This window comes from Clupea harengus, chromosome 14 (genome assembly GCF_900700415.2).
Source record: "Clupea harengus chromosome 14, Ch_v2.0.2, whole genome shotgun sequence".
NCBI lineage: Eukaryota > Metazoa > Chordata > Actinopteri > Clupeiformes > Clupeidae > Clupea > Clupea harengus.
Window position 1 is genome coordinate 8,760,373 of NC_045165.1, and position 23,630 is coordinate 8,784,002.

The 23,630-nt window shown below is 38.4% G+C and overlaps 3 protein-coding genes across 6 annotated transcripts in view; 1 reads left to right on the plus strand and 2 right to left on the minus strand.

The window, feature by feature from the left end:
• Positions 1-1,355: 1,355 nt before the first annotated feature.
• On the minus strand, positions 1,356-3,073 carry LOC105893127 (protein FAM181A). Its single transcript, XM_012819484.3, has one exon. It carries the CDS (start codon positions 2,685-2,687, stop codon positions 1,860-1,862), a length of 828 nt encoding a protein of 275 aa, XP_012674938.1. The 5' UTR covers positions 2,688-3,073; the 3' UTR covers positions 1,356-1,859.
• A 4,709-nt stretch (positions 3,074-7,782) lies between these two features.
• On the plus strand, positions 7,783-16,983 carry pold3 (polymerase (DNA-directed), delta 3, accessory subunit). Of its 3 annotated transcripts, none has more exons than XM_031580725.1 (12): positions 7,783-7,956; positions 8,485-8,540; positions 8,642-8,744; positions 10,688-10,727; positions 10,964-11,096; positions 13,748-13,997; positions 14,100-14,169; positions 14,843-15,008; positions 15,520-15,635; positions 15,720-15,811; positions 15,906-15,984; positions 16,200-16,983. In XM_031580725.1, the coding sequence occupies exons 1-12, from the start codon at positions 7,900-7,902 to the stop codon at positions 16,382-16,384; spliced, it is 1,347 nt and encodes a 448-aa protein (XP_031436585.1). In that variant the 5' UTR covers positions 7,783-7,899; the 3' UTR covers positions 16,385-16,983. The 3 variants fall into 3 exon arrangements, with proteins under 3 accessions (XP_031436585.1, XP_012674947.2, XP_012674948.2); XM_012819493.2 differs by having other exon boundaries at positions 15,723-15,811; XM_012819494.2 differs by having other exon boundaries at positions 15,732-15,811.
• Positions 16,984-20,772: 3,789 nt separating this feature from the next.
• The window catches only part of LOC105893129 (latent-transforming growth factor beta-binding protein 2), an 87,473-nt gene continuing 84,615 nt past the window's right edge, over positions 20,773-23,630 (minus strand). For both annotated transcript variants that reach the window (XM_031579885.1, XM_031579884.1), the window contains 2 exons: positions 23,328-23,477; positions 20,773-21,906 (listed from right to left, as the gene is read on the minus strand). In XM_031579885.1, coding sequence (XP_031435745.1) covers positions 21,731-21,906; positions 23,328-23,477 — 326 coding nt within the window. In that variant the 3' untranslated portion in view covers positions 20,773-21,730. The remainder of the gene's footprint in view (positions 21,907-23,327; positions 23,478-23,630) is intronic.

The following is a 23,630-nucleotide window of genomic DNA, read 5'->3' on the forward strand; positions in this document are numbered from 1 at the left end:
CAATTTTAATGCTTCATACTCTGTTTCAATCACCAGTTACTACTGGTGTCGGGCTAACGATTGTGGCGAATCATTGATACTGTGATGTACTGTTCCTCATACCTAAGTCTATCAGTAACACAAACTTGAACTCAAATCATGTTATCTTTAGCTGCTGCTACAACACTTCCAGTCTGAAGAGATTCCACCAGACAAACAGGATCCAGAGTTCAACAGTCCTGATATCCGCCTCCTACACCTCCGCCGTCTTACATGAATGTGTGTCAGTGAAAGAGAAAGTGTGCTTGTATTGGTGGGTTTGATTGACTATGACAGATAATTGTGTACTACATGTATATCTATGTATGTACAGTAGGGACATCTCTAGATATTAAAAGTACAGCTCTACCTCACTATATATGGAAAGCACACTAATGCTCTTTGGCCCACACATTTGATTATCAACCTTGCAGCCATTTAAATGCCATAATACCACCATCAAATAACGGGTCACTTTAAAGCTTTGTGTATGAATGTATAACATGGACCACATCAAAATGTGATAATTGCTCTGTTTATTTTTGTTTGTTATACAGTTTTGTGTCTTAATTGAGAAAACAATAATGTGGCAATTTCATTCGAAAATGGAAAACAATTAGCATTTACTTTGCTTCACTAGATGCATGGTTACATTGTATTGGTTATGTTACCTTACATCATCAACAAAAAATGACAAAAGTTTTTACTTCAATAAATATTTTAAACAGATGTTTAGCATGTGTCTGATTTATGTCTCTCAATCTCATTCAGCACAGGCCCATCCCTCAGGATCATTTATTCTACTTTGTAAGACTTCAATTTAAGGTTGCTGCAATTCCTTTTGTCATCCACATTCTCCAGAATAATTCGATTAGCTGCAGGAACTAAGATGCAAAAGGTTGAATTAGTAGGAAGGTCATTTGGATATTTGATGTATCAAATGGGAAACAGGAGACTGTTTTCTTAAATCACAATACCATACTATTTTTTATTGTAGTACAAAATCAGGTGATCAGTTTGATTTTCTTTGCATCTGACAAATACCTCCTTCACGGTTTCAAATCACTAACCCTAAATTATGTAGAGGATCCACCATTAGGCTGAGTTACCTCCATACACTACCTGTCCCTCACAGCTGCTGTCATTCCTTTGCCACACACACCCTGGGACCAGAAATGTTTGATAAGTCAGACGATCTGAAGGTGGAGGCTTTATATTTTGCTAACTTTTTATTAAGTATTACTGTTTTAGGAATTATGGGCTTACAGCTTTCAGTAAAACCGTGATTCAGCTGAATAAGGCGCTGGTTTGTATGGTTTTGTTTTCACTCTTGCTCATGCTCAGAAGGTGTTTATGTTTTACAAAAACACAACAACATCACTTTAAACTGTTAAAACAATGTTAAACAAAGTTAGAACAAATTCAACTTTAACCTGCACCAGTACAGTCCTTGCAACCTTACAAACGTTCTATCATCAGCTGTACCAAGAAGAAACATTGCCTTCACCTGGATTAATTTTCCTTTGGCATGTATCAGTCCATATAGTAGCCTATTGAGGAGGAACAATGCACTAGTAGAGCCTTATTATAGAGCTGTTAAGCACTGTAATCATACATCAGTAAAGCTAAGCATCTAGCAGGACTGCCACACGAGAGCTGCTGAATAGACCATCACTAACCATGTGGATAGCCTACCATGTTGTAAGAACTAATAGCAGTTGGCTAATATTTCAGATCTGGTAATGAAAAAACAGAACCCTAGCACTCCATCCCCTAATAAATCCTAGGATCCTAGAGGAAAACAAGAGTCAATCTAAGTAGCATGTTGCCTATCCTTTCTCTTAAATAAATCCAAACATACTGAACATCGACGAAGAGAGCGCTGGTTTGGTTGGAATTGGCTTCACGACGACATGGGTTGCATGGTATTCAAGTCTATTTGGTGAGTTATGTCTGTCAGCATCAACAGCCATTGCAGCAGGGGCCCCAACACTGAAGAAAGCAGAGCGTGGAGCAATTAAGTGCCTTTGCAAGATCTGTCCGTGGTATTGAAGAGAATAGCAGCCACACAAATCTACATTCCTGCATGTCAAGTCCATCTTGAGCGGTGTGCTCTCCACAGAATCACTGAAAGTGTGTAAAGAGTTTATGTTGTTGTCGTTAAATCTATATATATTTTCACCGTCTGGCACCAGGGGTATGGTCCCTCTTGGAACATCAGTTTCTTTAGTAACTGTGACCAGAGAAGCAGTCAAACTTTGTTGCGAAGATGTGGGTTCTTTCCAGAAAGAAGCTGGAAGTTGGCGCTTCCTCATAGGCACTTGGTTCTGATCTCCATTTTTGTGAAGATTTGAAGAGTTCTGGTGCAGGTCTGATGCCACCGATTCTTTCTTCCCTCTGAGATTCAACTGATGGATGCCTTCAAGGGAATACACAACAGGGTTGTCTTCTGATATATTTTTCATCCCCAGTTCTGTTGTTCTGTATGAACGACAACGAGGTAACCTGGAGTATCTCTTTGAAAAACGTTTCAGCTGTTTTTGCAGGTACTTTCTATGGTCCACTGAGCGCCTGCAGGGAGCCGATTTGTCAAGCGCCGCTTTGATGTCACTTGATGCCAAATTAACAAAGTTCAGAAGTGTTCTGACCTCGCTGTCTGCATTTGCCATCGTAAAGCCGTACACTCCAGTAACATCAATCCATTTTCAGCTCAGCTGTACTGAGCCATTCAAACAGCCATTCAGGTCTTACTGCACATTTAGCCTATACTGATAAAAAGGTGTTAGGTTAGACTATGAGTCAAAGGCTACAAAGTGAAGTTTCCATATGCAAGGTCCTACAACACAAAGAAAGTAGCATGCATTCACTTGTAAAAACAAAAATAAGGTTCCACCGATTTCTCATCTTCGGAGATGACCCCATCCATTGAAGCTGGAGTTGTCTGGCCCGTTACTCTCTCACAGAAACAGTTTAAGCACTTGAACAAGCTGAATGACTTGCTCCATGTAGTTGTGCTGCTTTCTTTGGGCCAATCAGCGACCTCACTTTCTTCACTATTCACCCCAATGAGCAACCAAGCTCCTAGAAATCCAATTCTTTGTCACAGCAAATTGTTGTCATGGAGATTGTCCAAGATGAACGGCTAATTGATGCAGAATTCCTTTGGAGAGACTCAGTGCTATTCTGTGCCCAGCAGACCCCAAGCAGGGCCTTGTGAAGTCCCTTATTTTACCTGAGGACTTTTTGGTGTGGTAATAGTAGTAGACTTCATTCACTTGAAATGTTTTATTTGTACAGAATATATATATTTTTTATTTATTTTACTTTTATGCTATAATGTATCTGCATTCTTTGTTTGGAGCTATTTGATTGGTGACACAGCAATTTGATAGATTATTTGATAGACATAAAAAAGAGTGACTGTTAAACCTAATTTGGGCAAAGCAACTAGCCCCATTGCACCATATGCTGGTAAAACATCAAAGGCTTCTGACAACCGTGCATTCACCTCAGGCTATGTATTACATCTTCCATTATTTCCCCCACATTTGGAACCTCCATCATACTTAAAGGCACAGTCTGTGATTCTGGCAAAAGGTCTGAGCCACTATGTTTGTTTCCAGGCAGAGACAAGGCTGTATTCGAACACGGACCGCACCGTGGACCGTGAGCAGGGCTGCATTAAGACTCCCTGGGGCCCAGGGCTAACACACCTCCTGTGTCCATGATTTAGCACCAACACAACAAGCATTGATATCAATTATTTTATTAATAATTACTTTTCCTACTTTTCAGAGATGCAAAGTTTTGAATCATATCCTTTACATCCATCTGGCGCAGGAGCTTGGCCTTGATAGTGAAATAGTTCAATCTGTTTTCAGTCATAGCAGTCGTCAGGAGATATTTTTTATCAGTGCCAGCTTTGAAAAACATCTCTAACCGGTAGCATTTGATACAAGGAGGGTCACACAAATTCTGAAAGCAATTTCAGTGTTGGGAAAGGCACTTGTCATCATTACATTTCTAGGCGAGAGGTCACTTGTCACGTTGTTACAGAACGCAACAAACTGAACAAGTTTATCCTCCAGTTCATCCTGCAGCATACTTGTAAAGTTAACATGACTGAAATCCGTGAGGTCTGTGCTTCAAATCCGTGTGCCAAACCCATCCCCTACACATACAAAAAAGCAAGCAAATGATTACCTTACAGGAAGTTGTTCAGTAATGAAGTTGCTGATCTATTGAATATTGAAACATTGTTGATTAATATAACTGTGACGAAGGCATAGTGAGCCACAAATGTGAACACGGCAGTCTCTCACTCTCACTGTGCAGCAGTCTATTGGTCTTCAAATTATTATTCTATGGCGATGAGTGTGAAAATCTGTGAGATTTTGTGAGATCCATGAGATTCAGTGTTACGTGAGACATGATAAATGTTAAAAATCAGTGACTTTCATAGATTAAAACGTGAGACTTGACAGGTATGCTGTAAGTCTGTACTTTGCTTCTGTACAAGATGGCGGCAGGCCGTGTGCATCTCTTCTGAGGACATTTTTGTGAGAGTAGTTTAGAAGCCAAAGGTTTCTCCATAGACATTACATCTTTGATGCAGCATACTCACCGGATTGTCAATAATGATGATGGGAGGACTATCATGGTCCTGGGGATCCACTCAATTATTTTTGAAGAAGGACATAGGCTTGGGTATTTTGCTGAGTTTATTAATTTCTGTCTTTTGTGTGCCACTATCATATTTTCTAATAGCTTCGTGAGACATCTCTGAGAAGTGACCAGGCTGAGAAAAGGCTCTTCTGTCTGTAGTGTTGAGCTCTGACAGTACACATTTGATAAAAAAAAGAAAAATGTAGAAAAAGTTAAAGGGAAGAGAATAGGGGATTGTGTATTTAATTTGGGTAAAAAAGTAAAACTATTTTATCTGTGTTCAGCTGTAGAAATTGTGTGTCTATAAAGCAACTTTGATACAATGTTGTTCATTTGTCAATGAAACTCCATAAGTAAGTTAAATGAAATGTGGTGGTTGTGTTTTTATGGGGGAAGTTACGGGTATATATATGGATAAATGTTTATATTAAGGCAGATCCTACTAAGGGTCTGTCTTTATGGGATTCTGTCCCGATCGGAGGGTGTCCTCTTGTCTTAAGAATTATGTCAGAAGAGGTAGGGGGTAGGGAGACTACTGAGATGCACATATATCCATGGAAAGGGGGCTTGAGCGCTCAAGAATCTTGTCTTTTCTGTTTGCCCCCTCAATTGAGCAACACAAAGACTGAATTACTCATTCAAACCTCACAAGACAAAAGAGCGGGAGCTGGATAGCACTCCTGCATTTGTAGTTTAACATTTAGAGACTTAAATCGAGTCGTCATGAAGGAGAAAGAGTTGGACAAAGCCCATAGAATTGCCATCAGCAAACATTTTCCTGTGTCACATTAGTGGGGTCTCCATGGCACCTCCTGGACCTGGAACAATAGCACAAGTTTGCACACTCGAATACTGTCACCCTGCCAACGGTGACAAGGGCCAGAAACAGGGCAATCCAAACAAAAAGCATGGGCTCTGCAGGGAAGGTAGCAATTGAAAGGGGAAAAAAGGACTAGTGAAATGCTAATTGAGCTCCATCTGCTTATTGAGAGGAAAAGAGTGGAAGGCTGCCTATCGTTCCATTGAGACACTTGTTGAAAGCACGCAGGGAGATGGTAACTGACACTACATGCCAGAGCCCCGCAACACCAGAGCCTGAGCCACTCCAGTCATAGGCAGCTGTTTAAGGGGAAGTACCGCAGCTGAATAGGCAAAATAAATCCAGTCCTTCAACCAGGAGCTGCAATCTATTCAATGAAAATATGAAATTGCTGATCACAGGCCTACTAAATGATTAATGATGCTTAATGCAGACCTTATTAGGGTCTAATAGACATATATTAGTTAATGTGTTCATGAATATGATAATATGATATGAAAAATAACAAAAACTCTAATTTCCCTTTGCACTCCTTTGTCTTGATCCTTTGACTCAGGTGTTCTTCGTGTATTTCTACTCATCTCAAAACAAGAGACAAGATACATATATTTAGGGTGTGATTTGCCCCCCAGTGATTAATGCTATTTCACCAGTGGACTGTGTAAAATACCTAAAATAAAAATATTTGTTTAAATGTAGTAAAGTGCTGCAATGTGAGAAGAGTCTATAGCGCAAACAACAGTAAGATAAATTTGATGTACACAATACACACATGCATACAAATTGTATATACATGACACATATAAAATAGGGGAAAGAGCATTCAGGTACTGTAGAACAACTTATTGGGTACAGTGTGCTTGTAAGGTTACTATTACAAGGGTAAGTAGAGCAAAAACGATGTTAATGGCGGCAATTATCTACAATAGGGGTAAATAGGCTAGCACAGAGTATGTAGATGAATCATGAGCAGGGTAGAATTCATGCATGACAGTGTGGTGGGGATGGATAGATGTAGGTGTAGGCAGTGTGGTGGGGATGGGTTGGTGTAGGTGTAGGCAGTGTGGTGGGAATAGGTAGGTGTAGGCAGAGGGTTTCTGCAAGTAGGTCAGGTGGAGAGACTACAGCAGCATCCCAGAGCGGAGACAGTCTAGACTAGGAGGGGAAGAAAAGAGACAAAATGAATGGGCCTAATATTGGGCCTGTAGATGTACTTAATGGTTATGGGGATGAGGAACAATGTTTTCACAGCCATTGGCATTTGCAGGTAAAAGTTATGCTATAAGAGAGAGAAATTTAAGAAGAATGCAACAAGAGCTACTGCTGTAACGATGAAGTCCCAGCAACTCTCCTAGGCTGACTCAAACGATAAGACAAACAAGTTGGCATTAACAAATAACATATAAGGACAAGTCAAATCGTAAAAGATGTGTTTTAACACATTAGTGTGAATAACGGGGCAGTCTCTGTTTTGCTGCACCACATGTTTAACGTTTATCATTGGAATGTCTGACATCTGCTGGAATGTTAGAGTATCTACAAGGATTCAGGGGGGCAAAACAGCGGAGTCTATAGTATATAGCCCACCCTGCATCATTTATTAATATCACTGGTCTACTGTGTATAGCCCACCCTGCATAATCTACTGTATATAGACCACGCTGCATCATTTATTAATATCACTGGTCTACTGTGTATAGCCCACCCTGCATAATCTACTGTATATAGACCACCCTGCATAATCTACTGTATATAGCCCAGCCTGCATTATCTACTGTATATAGCCCACCCTGCATCATTTGCACAGAAATATCAGTAAATATCCTTTCGCCTGTGATACAGAGGAAAAGACAGCAGTTGGTGTGAGACCAGGGGTCCATCACCCTGTCAAAGGAGAAGAATTACTCCATTCTACTATTTGAACACCAAAAAGAACAAGGAGCAGCAACAGCCACCTGACCTCAACCCCATTGCACATCTACCCAGCATAAAAAATACTTGAAAAATAAAATTCATGTAGATTTTTTCAAGCATTTAACTTTTCACTCTGATTGTTAAGCTATTATTTTCATTTATGATGATGGATATCAAAATGTAAAATAGAAGCACTATGCCGATGGTTTCAAACTTTCGGACCCCACTATAGACTTCTTCCATATTAGTCTAAGACGGAACCAAAGACTTTAGAAGAAACCTCTCTTTCAAAGAAATCCTACTTAGCTTTGCGAACAGCGCAGTAGGTGGCAGTATAGTCTCTTTGGTGCCTTATAACTAACCACTTAATGCAGCGAAGAAGAACACCTGACAGGAAGTTTACAAATGAACAAATGTTTGCTATGATTTTCCCGCGCACATGAAGTGGCCCGAGTCATTTTCAGTCAACCACGCCAGGAAGAATGGATGAACTATACTTAGACAACATTGATGAATACATACATGATCAAAATCAAATTGTAAGTTCATGCATTTTCAATCTACATAACATGTTTGAGCATTTAAAGGAAATGTCATGACCTGGATATAGCTAGGTGGTGGTTGTAAATGTAATCAGACATAGTCATACATTAATCTCATAGCTATCGCAATGGCAGCGATGACAGACAAGTTTGGCAGATGTCCTTTTTGTTTTGTGCTGTTGTTGTGGTTAGCCATCCTGCTATTAAGCAAGGGGTTCTGAATGGCCTTAACGTGTAACGTAAGCAATCAATAGCTAGTTTAGACATACAGCATCACAACACTTTGCAGCTTTATTTAAATTCGTAATTGCGCTAATGGAATGTATGAGTAAATGTGTACCTGCCTGCTTGCTTTTAGACAAGTACTTGTTACCTAGAAATGTGTGATGGAAATTGATATTTACTGACAGCTAAGTTAATACTGTAGCCACACAAGTGTCTGCATAGTCAAAAAAGCTGCATATTTTATGCGAGTGTTTACTCAAAGCTGACCAGTAATTCATCTGCATATTGGCTTGTGAGCAGGTGACTTACAAATGGCTGAGTCTATCGCTTGGTGTCCATGTCAACCTTGCCAAACAGTAAGTATGTTTAGCTGATTTTAAATTGATAACTAGTTTTTTAAGAAATATAGCAGGTTAGGAAATATAACAGGTTGTCATTAATGTATTATATGTTACAGGATGCTCTACCATTACTTAGACCGATGCCGAAAGGATGGATCAAAAACTCCGCTTCATGCCACCTACCTTGTCTCTGGAAAGTGTGTTCAGAACGGTAGCTTGGTAAGTTTGCACTTCATACTTGCATACATACTTACATGTTACTTAAATACATACTTGGTCAGATGGGTAACCAGAATCGAAACTTGACCTCACCTTGACTTGACCTTGAACTCTCCGACTATTCCTTGAGTTTTGAGGCTGCCTTTGCCTCCTGGATTGGGCACCTTGGGATTATACTTCCTTCACATTACAGAAGAACACAACAGTCTCCACCACATGGTCCTTAGACCCTGATAAAGTAATTAAATACCTACTTGGCACATTTAAACTCCTTTTACAGACCTTACATGTAAGACCTTACATGCAACACCAATATTCCTTTCCCATATAACAAATATACCGGTAACATTCTCATAAACATGACTATTTCTTTGAGGAGAAGTATCCCAGCAGGGAGATGGAAAATTGGTTCTGAATTGGATGAGTTTTGCAATCTTTATTATATTGCAGTCAGCTTACACGTGGTGCTAGACCTGTGGTTGCTTCACTTTTCAAGTCCGTTCCATACTCAACTATTTTACAATCATTATTTCAGACAACCTTGAAGTACATCATGTAGCGGTGCAAGTGGTTGGGATTCAACAATTTCCATGCAGACACACTAGGCCTATATCTCCCCGCAATACATCTTTTGCTTATCTTTTTTGTACATTGCTGTACACTGCCCTAGTTACCACTCACCTGTGTCAGATTGATAATGTTAGGCAGACGTGTTAGGTTCTATTCTGTATACATATTCTGCAAAATAACTTCCGAGATAGAACAGACTCATCTGTCATCAGATTTTGGTGACGATAGTAGTCTATTTATAACACATTTGATTTTGGTGATGGTAGTAGTCTATTTTTTACACCTTTGAAACAACACTCGATTGAACCGTGAGCGACTTTGGCCATGTGAATGCCAGGCATTTGCCAAGTTCCTCAGTTATCAGAATGAAGAGAATTACTGGCTGCACTGCTTCAGTCAGCTTCTTCACTCCCTCAGGTGAGAGTGTGGTGCTACCTTTTGAGCTCGCATAGAATATACACTCCTTGGTTTCTGTACACATAATCTAATATTGCCAAAGGAGAGCATCTCTAATCAATAAGGTATACTTGGTGGGGACTTGTTCTGAATGTGTTTATTAACTACCATTTTCCCCCCCATGAGCTAGCTAACGCCCTGACGTCTTGAGATTTGTTAGTTAGCATCAACTTGTTGCCGTTCACATACTGTTATCTTGCTAAATTCCTCTTCCTCAAATGTTACCGACCCTCCTCCAACAACTGGAAAGAATAGAAAATCACCTCAACACTGGCTTTGTGTGAGCTTTATAGACTCGACAGTCACACATTGTAGAATCAGAATCAGAATGGGATTTATTGCCAAGTAGGTTTACACCTACTTGGAATTTTTTCTGGCGTGAAGGTGCATACAGTAAACATAAAAACATAGGAACACAATAAGTACTACACATAACATAAAAACATAAAAACACAAATAAGTACTACACATAAGAAAAAGTACTACACGTAAGAACCAAAAAACACAATATATACGATACAAATATATAAACAATGAATATAAAAAAAGTAAAGTAAAGTGGAAAGTAGAGAGTAAAGTGGAAAGTAGAGGCTAGTGCTTTCATAGATACAAATTAGATGAATGGCCACCCATTAAGTTTGGCTCAGCAGTTTACTATCTCAACACTAGTAACTGCAATTTGATTTGACAACAAAGTCTGACAACCTTTTTCAATTGGACAAAAGCACCAATGTCACTTTTGACGCATATTTCTCAACTTAAGTTGCCTGCAGCAAAAAATTGTTGATTATTGTTGGGATGTCTTTAGTCAACAGCAGAAGTTAGAATGAATGTTTAAATTTGATTTAAACCGATTGACATGTGAGACTCTCTTTTTGAAATGGTTCACAATACTGTCTTTTTGGTCCTTTTTCTAGTGTCACAAGGTGTCTGTTGTGCGCGAAGACAAACTTGAAGGTAAGTGCATTGCTTTTACAATTTTAACATTTCCTTTTCAGTCGCAGAAATCTCCCTGCACAGCTCTTGAACTTTCCCTGACAAATTAGATATTTGCAATTGTGGTGCTGTTTGCAGTCAAATATCTTAAGTAAGTCACACTCGTTGTATGCTAAATATGATTACATAAAAACCTGTTAACCTTGGTGGGTATGACGGTGAATTTCTTCTTAAATTCAATGTTTGTACACTTACAGATATGAAGACGAGGATGGATCCGACAATCAGCATACATGTATACAGCATTCAGAAAGCAGAGATAAAAGACAGCAGCACTCTTTATAGCACAGACTATGATGCCGTGAGAGATAATCTAAAACACTGCAACAAGTAGGTACAAATTCTATAATTCAAACGAGATTGAGGTGAGCATGGACTGTTCCGTGGGACAGGATGTATCTTTTGTTGTGATTTGGTTGTACAGTAGTCATTCCATGTCACATTACCAGGTTCAAAATTGAAAAGATAAGGAATTTAAGTCCATTGGGATTGGCAGAATCCGATTGTGTAGTGCAATTTTGAATAATTGATATATTGCGTCTTTTGTCAAGAAGTAGCCCATATTTTCAAAAGCAGCCCAATTCAAAAGCAAGTTGAGGAGGGTACTGGTAAAGGGTTGAAGTACTTGTCTGACATCCATATATTTCACTCTGCAAATGGTCAAGTACTTGAACTGTACAAGCATAGCAAGAGGACCCCCTCAAAAATCAAAGGTGTTGTTTTTAAATATGAACCTCTTGGCAGAAAAATTTAATTTCCAATTTACTGAAAATACAGGTTTATAATTCAGCTCATGATATATGAGAGTGGTCTCAAATATTGTACTTGTAGTCAATGTAAAGTGTGGCCAAATAACAAGACTATAAACCAGTTTTTCATGAGGGCCATGAAGCAAAGGGGCACTACATAGGATGCTCTTGTGACAGTATGCCAAGTTCAGTGGTTCACTGTGATAAAACTAGATATGCAAGTGGTTAACCAGCTACCAGCAACCAGGTTACATGTAACAGTTGATGGCAACCAAATGTATTGTTAAAGCATCAATCATTCCCATTTTTTGTGCAGTAGACTTTGATTGGGTAGTTTAGCGCAATCATTGTGCGATACATTGTGTTGTGGGCGTTTCACTGACTACTTATAGGCAATCATAATGGTGGGACAAGACTCTCGCTGACGTGCGCCAAATGTCGAGTTTGTTGTGATTTATAAATGGAAACTGGAGTGGGACGTGCGTGCGCACTGTGTTATAAATCAGAATATTTTTGTGTGAAGCACTTTCTGTGTGTCGTCCGTACACCAGTGAATCCTCCGCACAGTTTTATAAAAGAGGCCTCTGGTGCGTTAAAATGCCTTATCAAACAGTAGATACAAAATTGGAGATGGTCAACAAAACTTTCTTGAAATCCTACAAATACCAGCAACAACTTATTAGGGTTCCTCCGTCAGGAGGAAACCTATTGTTATTGTAGGTATTATTATTATTATTCTTGTGCCATTGGAGTCAATGGCAGCCCCTAGAACCGTATGGTAACTTTTTCTGAAATTTGGCACACTCATTAAGGACAGTCCCTACTTTACTCACACCAAGTTTCATGTCTTCCACTAGACCACACTAGCGCCACCAACGGGTCAAAGTTGGACTTTTGTTAACACTGTAACTTTTGAACCGTTTGACCGATTTTCAAAAATGAGGTACCAATTTCCGGTTATATAGTTTTTCCGCAATTTCCGGTTTTATCAAAAACCTTTGAAAGGCCTCAACTCCTACAATTTTTGTCAAATCTTCTTCAAAATCACCAGAGATGATCTTCAGACCAAGCCTCACAAAATGTATCCAACAGAATTTTGATCCTCACAACCGTTTGTCCGGTACAGCCACTGAAATTCAGCAGAAAAGCTGCCAAACAGGAAGTGAAGTCATATCTCAGCAAATCTTTCAGATATCAACACCAAACTTGGTAAGCACGTGGAAGACACTACAACATGTTCCCATGTGCAAAGGCAACTTCATATCTTAAAAAATTATTGATATAAAGCAAATTGCATTAATCGCTAACGCTAAAATAATGCTTTACACATTTTTCATTCAAAAAGTGATACTCTGATTCAATCACAAGTTCATATGAAGACACTTGAGAATGTTTAGTACACAAATCTGAAAAAAAGTTGACTGTAAGATGAAAAGTAGATTTTTGGTGAATATTTGAAACATGCATGCTTGGCTAATTGCTAGCACGATTTCCAATGTAATCTCTCCCTCTCTCCTCCTTTGCTCCCGTGCCAATTCTCACAGACACTGACACACCAAAAGCTTGGCAATACGCACACACACCATTTCATGACATTGTGGCCTGACCAAGGCCCCGCTCTCTCCTTAGCTTGAAGCCAAGGCCCTTGTGGATCTTGACAGTATTGCATTTCAAATTGAATATCCCATTGGTAAGTCTGCAGCATGGATTTCTCTATACAGTGACAAATTGTGCAGAATATACATTTTTCCCTGGTTCGCAATCTTTGGAGGAACCCGCCATTGCTGCCTGCAGCTATATTTGGAAAATATTATTGTAATAATATAATGGAAAATTACCAAATGCTCCAAAGTGCATGCCAAATCTATTCACATCTAGGAGACAAAGGTTTATCACAATGTTAATTACTTGCGAAGACACCCCTGGAAGATTGTGTTGCCATGGAATGAGCCTATACCAATTATCTTATTTATCCTGGTAATGTTTTCTTTTAAATTGTTTTGTCCCTGCTTGTGTCATCCACAATGGCTGTGGCACATCTTGCAAATGAGAATTCTCATTGATCACAGTCTAGACCCTTGACTGAAGTTAACATAAATTACCTCTGAGAGAAAATAACCTTTGTTATCTTTTAATATGTGACAAGAAACAACTAACATGACTTTTGTGTGTGTGTGTGTGTGTGTGTGTGTGTGTGTGTGTGTGTGTGTGTGTGTGTGTGTGTGTGTGTAGGTACAGTGCCATCCATTGTGCGGCAGCTGTTCCCATGTCCCCTACAGAATTGGAGTTGATTCAAGAAATACAACAGACCTCATCCCCAGAAAAAGTCAGCAAATCTGGATTAACTGGTCATGCTTCAGTTGCCAAAGCTAATGTTAAAAAAAGTCAAGGGATTATGGGAATGTTTGCAAACAAAAACACTGCGAAGAATCAAGGGTCCAACATAGAAGTGAAACTGGAGAAGAAAGACGACGCACCTTCGGTAGTTGTTTTTACTGAATTAGTTACCTATATCTACCTATAATTGTGGTATGAAGTAGGGATGTGTATGGCAAGGCAATCATATGTATGTTTGCTGATACAGGTTGAAACCTTGGAAAGTAAACCTGCTGGCATGGCTTCAGCTGTGAACAACTTTTTTGGAAAACCAACAAGTAAGTGTAGAATTCCTTTGATTCTCTTGTAAATACACTTCGCAACTTTAAAGGCATTTCTGGTGAAACGTTCCAGCAAAAGATGATTGGTTGTAAGTATGCTGAAGATTTGTATGGGTGTAGGTGGTTAAGTAACAACAGTAAGAAGACCATGTGGAGTGTGTTTATTTATATATACGTTCATACATTTCTTTATTTACGTATTGTAAAGCATGAGTCACAGTTTTCAGCAAAGCTCTATAATTAGCTTACCATAAGTTACCAGGGTGGAGGTTTGGGTTTTGAAGAAATGTGTTTATGACTGCTGTGTACATGCAGGACATATTCAGATGTGTCTCTGCTCAGGGTAGTCAAGAACTCATTAATGGTAGAACATTCCTTCTTGAAATATTAACTGAAAACATTATTATTTTCACCTACGCACAGAATTAACTTGTTTTATAACATTCTCATTTGATTGTACAAGATGGTGCAAGGACATCTACTGTTATCTACTTAGTTGGTTAGTTTTGGATGGAAACTCTTTGCTGTCGCTTTAAGAAATTTGCTCGGTGTATAAATAGCGCTTGTATTATTTTGTTCTGTTGTGCTGTGACTGGACTTGGCATAATGTTGATTTAACTAAAATGTGTTACTCATTTCAACGTTATTGTACAAACTGTTTGTTGAATAGAAAAACAGGACAAATGCATCAAGAAAGAGGCTGAATCGTCAGCACAGTCATCTACGGTGGAGAGCAAACATCCAAAGGATGCAGAACTGCCATCCAAATCGGATGATGTCAAGGAGAAAGCACTTAAGGATTCTAAAGCTAAGAGGGAAAAAAAGGACGTTAGGAGGTGAGTCAGGTATTATTACAGCAGAAGTGATTAATGTGTACACTTCATTTACATTTAGTAAACATTTAGTCATTTAGCAGACTTCACTTTAGAAACTGAGTCTAAATGACCACTAGGTACTTTGATGAAAATAAACGATGCTTTGTTTACATTGCACCAATTCATACTGTAGGTCTTTCAGGGTACTGTATTCCTTTTCATTTTTCAGTGTTGGTAGGTGTGCTGTATTATCACCTATCAAACTCAGGCTAGGTTTGTCAGGGGGCAGTGGCAGTAAGTCAGCAAACCACTGGTTCTGTATTGGAGTCAGATTGGTTGACTGGTTCACCATCCCACTGTGAACTCATTCTGTCAAGTGTGAAGTGGGTCCCTTTTCCATTGTATAGGAAATTGTGTATCATCCTGTTGGTTACCAGGTGTTTGTTCTCAATCAGCAAAGTTTCATTTGTAACAAAATGTCAGTTGTATCTGATCTGCTTTGCTTTGTATGACTATTTGACCTAACCTATAGTAAGTCAAAGAGGCCTGAGCTGACTGATAGTGAGGATGAGAAGACTGAAAGCAGTAACAAGAAGAAAAGACGGAGGATAAAGAAGCCCCGGTCAGACAGCAGTGATGATGATGAAGGTATGAAAAATCTAACCCAGTAAACGAGGATGTTGCTAATAATATGGTGCAGAATTGTTTGTCACAAAGAAACTGATCGTTTAGCAGCCATTGCAGATTCACCAGCTAAACCTACTACGGTGACGACAGGAAGCCCTGAAAGCCAAGTGAAAGAAGAATCCTTGCCAACTCTGGAAGTAAGAACTCAAACATGTTTAAACAAGTCTTTCATATGTCTTTTGACATTTCACAAAGGCATAACTATTTTCAACACTATTTTCTTTCCTTCAGGTCTTTCCAGAAGGAAAGAAAAGGAAGAGGAGACGTGTTTTAAAGTCCAAAACATCTGTTGATGAGGAGGGTTGCATTGGTAGGATTTTTTTAATTCAATTCAATTAAATTCAATTTTATTTATATAGCGCCAAAACAATGAAATAGAGTCTAGAGTACACCATCTGAAATGGAATTGTGATAACTGGTGATGCATGCTTTTGTGATGAAAAAACAAAGTTAATTAATGATATTTCAATGATCGTGTATGTGAAAGAAAATCTTATTTATTAAATGTATGGCATCACTTTTCAGTGACTGAGAAAGTCTACGAGAGTGAATCATACTCCGAGAATGATGAAGTGGTGACCAGCCAACCGAAAAGGTCTGTGCTGCCAGTCCCTGGGAAGAAAGAGGAAGGAAGAAAAAGTGCGAAGCGTCAAGCGTCAAATAAATCATCTAAACAAGTCTCCATCATGGGATTCTTCCAGAAGAAATGAGCTCCACAGTTATCTGTCAAACTTTAAGATGTTTTTTTTTTTCTGTAATCAGCTTCTGGTTGATTATCTTGTATCACTCAATATAAAATGTTTCTGGTGAAGTTGCTTCAGTTTTGTGGAGACATTAAACTTGCTGTTTTTGTATTGGCCATTAGTTGTGTGCTGTAAGGGTTTACATGGATATGTCACTTGTGAAACAAACAAAAAAAATAGTTTTCATTTTGAGGCAGTTGAAATTCCCCTCTCATGATTTACTTGCATGTTCTGTATAGGTGGTCCTTATTGTAGGATTACATGCATGTGGTCAAATGTGGGGCTATTCTTTCAAATAACATTTCTGATGGTACATATAACCCAAAATGTCTGAAGGAAGTCATTGAAAATGGCCATGTATTTAAATATCCAAAATCTAGCAAGGAAGCCAATACCTTTTTAGGCTGCAGGATATTCCTCCTTAGTATGATTTTGATCAATTTGATGATGGATTATGATTTATGATCAGCCTTTTTAAAAATCTCATATTTGACAAGACTCTGACGCCACATTATTACCATTAATGATTTGTGTATTAAAATGAATTGTACTGTTCTGAAAAGTCAGTCCCTGGGAATGTGCATCATTGTCAAATGAATCCTCTTGTAATCCTATATATAAATGTCTAGATGGTCATGCTCTAACAAGGTTGATCGTTTGCAAAACTGCCCCATTCTGGACCAAAAGTTGTGATACAGTAATACTATTTGGTAACAGTACCTTGCGTGGGTACTTTTTATAGTTACTGGGTCTCTTGGCAGCCATCTTGGATTTTCCCTTTAAAAATGCCTATAATGGATCTGACATTTTGGGCATCCCTTATGAAATGATGAAATACGTCTTATAGAGTGTCTTTGGTGCTTCTATCTGCCACATCACTTTTTTTATGTTTCCCCTACTATATATGAAATAATACTATGGCAACACCATAGATTTTCACAGGTCTCCAGTAGAAACCACTATAAACAGAATAAGCTTACTAACAATCACCAGACGTAGATCTAACTTCTAGGCAGACTTGGTGTGTCAAGTATTAGGTGAGTGCAAAGTGATTGGTTAAGAGCCAAGCTACTGGGCTGTACATCCTAATGTGGTATAACCAGACCCAAATTCAGTTTGTGAATAGATTAGTGTATGAGCCAAGGGCCTCAAGGGTCATCACTACCACTTGATAGAAACTTGGATCTGGTAGCCTCTTAAATTGACCTCTTTTTGGGAAAGTCTTTCGTTTAAATTTCTTTTCTGGTGGAAGATATATCAATATGAAGTAGAAATCCCAAATATTAGAGCCATGAGGGAATTTGTATTAAGTTACAGCCACTTTTACAGAAGGGGGAGGGGTAATTTACAATTTTCAATTATAGAGCAAGTTTAGGGGTTTCATAAAGTTTTTTTTCTTTTCATTGTGCCTATGGGGACAGATATTGGCAACATTTCATAGTGATTTGTGTCAGCCCCTAAAAAACAAAATGATGTTGAGTCGATGAGCCAGAAACCCAGAAACCCATTCTGTACCCTTCTGTACCCTCCAATCATGGGTCTTCGTTCAACTTAGTTGCTGGGCAACACTGGACCTTCGTCAGATTTCTACAGGTTTGCCATATTCTTTTAACCAAATTTACAGAAACGCATCAATGGTCAAAATGTGAAAAAGATGCTTGGGATCCAGAATGGGTAAACGGAGCATGGGTCTATGCAGGATCTGTTAAGGGTTCTGCAAACCCACATTACCCAAAGAAAGGCATGGCGGATCCAGAAAGGGATTTGTCAAGGTGTGGAACAGACCTACAGGGTTCTGTTAATCTTGACTAAGTTAGTGTAACTGAAAAATATCAATCAATGTTGATGGAGACACTAATAGTAGCCTAGATATCTCTCAATCATATAAATGTTTTCATGCCAAATGCAGCCTTCAGCTTCCGCAAGCTTGGCCAAACTTTTTGGTTTCTGCTGCGAAGGGAGAGGAGGTATAGGGGTGGACAAATGATATAATGGCCTCAAACTGCTTAGGCTGGACAGTATGAAAAAATGTAGCTTGCTAGCCAACAGCTGGCCAGGCTAACATACACTTCCTTTAACTCTGTCTCAAGAGGAGACAAATATAATGTGAAATACCACATCATGACATCTGTGTAGCAGAGGTGTAGTCAGACCACACAGCATCTTGTGGCTGGAGGCACAAAGGGATGTTGTGTGACTGTGGAAACTGTATCACGAGATATGCTCTACTTGCATGTCAACATATTCAAGTTACTTAGATTTAAATCAAGAGACTGTACATGGATGGAGTGTTTTATTTTCTTGGCTAGAGTCAGAAATGGAAGAATAAGCATGACAAACATAGACCAGTTTATAATCAGTTTTAACCATTACAATGGACATTGAAATGTGTAGGTAAAATCATTTATGCACTGAACGCAGGCTGTACAGGGAGCAGTGATGGCCTGAATCTGTCAATGTAGCTGACTGGCTTAAGTAAATACAATGTATCTGGAAAAAAACCTGTCCAATAATATCACTTCAACTTCATACTTTGGAGTGGAGCGTAATTGTGTTTTCCATGACCATGAACATAAAACCCGTTATGTTATGAAGTTTTATGAACTTTTTCCCAACATATGTTTATACTGATATTCAGGTTTTTAAGCTGATGAAAATTCAGCTAAGCCCTCTTCAATTGAGAAGTGAGGTTGAAACTGAATGCACATAATTCATAATTCTAAAATGAATACTCGATTCTCATTATATTTTCTGTGTTGTGCAGGGTAAATATGGTGCATGGAATGGTTTGCAAACATAACTAGTTCTAGAATCTTTACATCACTTTAAATTTGACTCATGGGCACTTTTTGCTCAGATAATTTGAAGGCATCACAAACCGTCTTAAAAGGTGCTGCCATTGGTTAAAATTACATTTCTGCTCCACAGGGCAGGATACAAACAATTTCTCTTGTACAGTGTAAACCACTTTTTTTCAGATATAAAAGATATAAAAATCATTTGTACACATAATAATCTACAAAGGTAAGCGACAAAGGATTTTCTTCTGTTGTCTTTCCTCTTTTTATGTCAAACAAACAAAACATGACAGAGTTTTCTATAATTATAATTGAATAATATTAAACAATTAATACACTGACCTATATCTGTACAAACAAACAAACAAACAAACCAACAAACAAAAAAGCCTCAACCAAGGTTCAGAGCTGCATGGTTAGGAATGTGTTACAGAGTATTTGAAAAAAAAAAAAAAAAACGGATGGACACCAAAGGCCTAGGCTATTCAAAAGCCAAATGTAATTTATTTGTGCCTGAAGGTGAGTGTCCTTATTGTTTAACACATAAAACACTTACTCTCTGAAGCCTCCTTGAGATAAATAAAATACAAATAAAACACAGACAGAACAAATTATACTAAAGGACTGCTCCACTGTCCAGTGAGTATGCTGACAAACATCCTAAGAATCCTATGGTTTGTAAGTTCTCATGGAACAGATTTCCTTTGAGGGTCATTCCACCTCAGCTTCATCTAATGTGTTCTGCTTGATCATGTAAGATTTAAATTTTAATATTGAATTTAATATTTTTAAATGAACATATAGTGTATGTGCAAAATATTAGATCAATATGACAACTGGTTTTGAAATAGTTATTTAAGAGCACATAAGTTCGCTTTTATCACAGACATCTATGAACAAGCGAACATCACAGCTTTTAAATGGCTTGATATGTGGTCATAGTACTATTGTCATCATATCTATACTGAAATTTCACATCAACATTACCTGTTTTAGTAGATCCCAGAAATAGAAGTATAGGTGCTTGGAGCTTGAGATGCAAAAACGGGTTATATGTAAGCTTATTTAGACAACTGTGAAGATATACTATGAACTGTATGAGTTTGAATGAAAATTATTTTTTCCCCTCTGATTCCTTGAAAGTTTCTGAATCTAAGACACCCATTACCAATTTCTATCTAGCAAATTGTCCAGCTATTTAAAAAAAAAAATCGAAAGTGAAAATACAACAAACTTGATATATGATATAGGGTATAGGTATATGATATGGTATAGAGCATACAGAACTAATTTAAAACGCAACCCATGTGCAAACATTCTCACATCAAATTTTATGAAATTTCGTCCATGGGGGTGCTACAACTGACATGTTATGTATTATCGATATTATAACTGACATATCTATATTCATTTATCATGCACACAGAATGGACAGCTAGAGGACCATGAGAAGCAATTAGCTGAATTTGACAAAAAGTGTCTTGAATTAAAATTGCAGACGGCACCTTCAAGCCTTCAAAATTTCAAACCTATGTCTTTATCTTGTGTAGAGAACTTTGTTCTCATATTATAGTGCACTTTGTTGTCATATTAAAGTGCACTTAATGTCTTCTACAGTAACTACTAAAACTAAACACTAAAAGTGAAACTGATCTAATATCTTGCACATGGAATATGGTCATAGATCTTCATTATAACTTCATTATAATAATGGTAATGCGATAATATTTTTCCATATTTAGTGAATTGAGACAGAATGACCCTTCAACAGTCCTTGTGTCTTATCTGATATGGTATCTATTGTAGTTAGCATTGTAGTTGCATATCCAATGTATGTGCACATTCCAGAGAGTGGATGGTTGCATGTGTGTGTGCATGTGTGTACAGTTGCACTGATTTCTTTGGGTAACAATTGTCCAGGTACTACATTTATCAAGCCAATCATCAAGCCTGAGCCTGTGATGTCATTCACACGCGTGAGGAGAGATGCATTCCAATGGAAACTACCACAGATGTTAATCCACTCCTAGCAAACGCAATATAGGGAAAACGGTATAACGAATATAGTGCAATGTTAATGCAGTTTCATGCTTTATTTTTTTCTTTTGCATTGATATAGCTGATATAGCCAGTTAGCTAGCTAAAAATGCTATCTCAACATCTTTACACAAATCAAATAAAGCATTACACAGCTCTAGCCTACAACCATTGTGCTTTACTTGCTATACCGTCTTTGTTATTTTCACTATGCATTTGTTAGGAGAGGAGTGTGGATCTACGCTCACGTATTTGAATGACATCACAGACTCAAGATTTACACCGATTGGCGAGATACTTCATGTCCCTGGTACAACAAAATAAATGTAGTACCAGGGACAACTGTTACCAGAGGAAATCAGTGTATGTATAGAATGCGTCGCGGCTTCATGGCTAAGGCCTTACTGCAGGGTCCTTGGAGAAACAGACATGGGTATGTATAGACAGGTGGGGGAAAGGACAGAGTTAAGGAGTGCTGTTACTTCTCTTCCCCACCAGGTGGTGACGTCTGGGACTCTGGAATACACTCATGAGGTTTGGCGGAAGTAACAAATCCTGGCAGGCAGTCGCACTTGTAGGAGCCCTCTGTGTTAAGGCATACTCCATTCTTACACAGTGCCACATTGTCATTGATATCCTCACACTCATTTATGTCTATGAGTTAAAAAGAGAAAAGCACAGTAAAGTTAGTTGTTGATGATGATGATGGCATATCATGCAATTTTGAGACAACGGTTAATATATGGGACATGAATATGAACCCCAAATAACACCTATGGTGAAGCTTAAAGGTGAGTCCTGGTTGTGACCCTACTGAACAAGACCAAAGGTCCAAGAGTGAACTCTTTTGTTCCTTTGGAGACTGTCAAGAATGAGCCTCACAGGACTTGGAACATGGTCCATTTCTTGGCAGCCCAAGGACACCATTGCACAATTTTTTCTCATGGAAACATTTGCTCAAAACATGAGGAAACCAACATTTTATGAATCTTCAAGGGTAGAGGTTGTAGCAGAAAACATTAAAAGGTGCTGCATCTAAGAATTTTAGTTTAAAACATTCAAAAATGAACCAACAGAATGTCAATAATTGTTTTGACATAATGTCTAAAATGCCTATGTACTGTGGTGCCCAGATATAAAGTTAGCATGCTAACCAGCTAGCCATATCAATGTTTTCATGCTACATGTAGCCTTCAGCCTCTGTCACCTTGGCTTAACTTTGTATTTACTTCTGCAAAGGGAGAGTAGGTAGGGGTGTACAAACATAGTAATAATATACAGTCCACAATCTGCTTGTATGAATCTCTGTATGAAATATTTTGGCTTGCTAGCCGACAGCTAGGCAGGCTTGCATATAGCCCATCGAAACAAAGAGACTGAGGAGAGAATTGCCTAATTTCTAGGTGGTAGGGTGAAAAAAGACTGGTGAAGTATCAGATCAAAAGTAGGCCTATCCATTATGAAACAACCCAGTAAATCGTTACACTTGCAATTCATGATATAAATAAAATGGTCTATTTTTCATTAATTTATAAAACATGCCAATTAATTGTTAAAAGTTGAACTGTCACCACGCGTTTGTATGCATTAACGTGGTGTTTTAGCCTTAACCCTTTGAACCATTTGTAAACCATAAAATAGGTTCTATATTTTTTTTAAATATATAGACATGCATTCTTCCAAAACGTGTCTGAGCACTACAAATCCCAGCCTGGATCTCTGTTGTTTTTATACTGCTATCTGTCTAATATTCACACTGCAATACCTTTTCTTCTCAAACCCTTGATGACCACATCTTTTTTTTTACCACCAACCAGGTCTCAGACTGATTGGGCCTCATTGAGATAAGTGTCTCTAACTCAAATATTTGGGAATGTGGACACATTAAAACATCCCAGCAGGGCCCTTCATGTAAACATGCAGGAAGAAAAAGGATATGGAGGATATATATTTGTTGAGAGACTGATATCTATTAATTTAATTTAGTAGATTATTGATTATCTATTGTATTTATCCTACCCATCACTATGTTCATAAACCATTTAACGAAGTTTAAAAAAACTCAAGCTTCTTACCCATGCAGGCCATCTTGGTGAGGTCAAGCTCATAGCCGTCAAAGCAATCACATGTGTAGCCCTCCCGTACACGCACACAGCGGCCATTTTCACAGCCATTCAACACACCACATTCCTCTGCTCGCAGACCCTCGAAGCTGTCATAGCGGTCTGTAAGTAAACAAGAACAATGAGAGTTTTCCAAGGAGCTAATGCCTCATTATTTCCACTGGTGCCTCCAGCTGTCTGACACATGAAATAATGTTTGAATTTGGTTGCTAACCTCTAAAAGAAATATTTGTATACAAACAAGTTGAAATAAAT

Bases quoted from the DNA above. Each gene is read 5' to 3' on its own strand.
- LOC105893127 (XM_012819484.3), bottom strand. From the start codon at position 2,687: ATGGCAAATGCAGACAGCGAGGTCAGAACACTTCTGAACTTTGTTAAT.
- pold3 (XM_031580725.1), top strand. From the start codon at position 7,900: ATGGATGAACTATACTTAGACAACATTGATGAATACATACATGATCAA. The intron at 11,097-13,747 runs GTAGGTACAAAT...GTGTGTGTGTAG, and splicing joins AATCTAAAACACTGCAACAA to GTACAGTGCCATCCATTGTG. The intron at 13,998-14,099 runs GTAGTTGTTTTT...TTGCTGATACAG, and splicing joins AGAAAGACGACGCACCTTCG to GTTGAAACCTTGGAAAGTAA.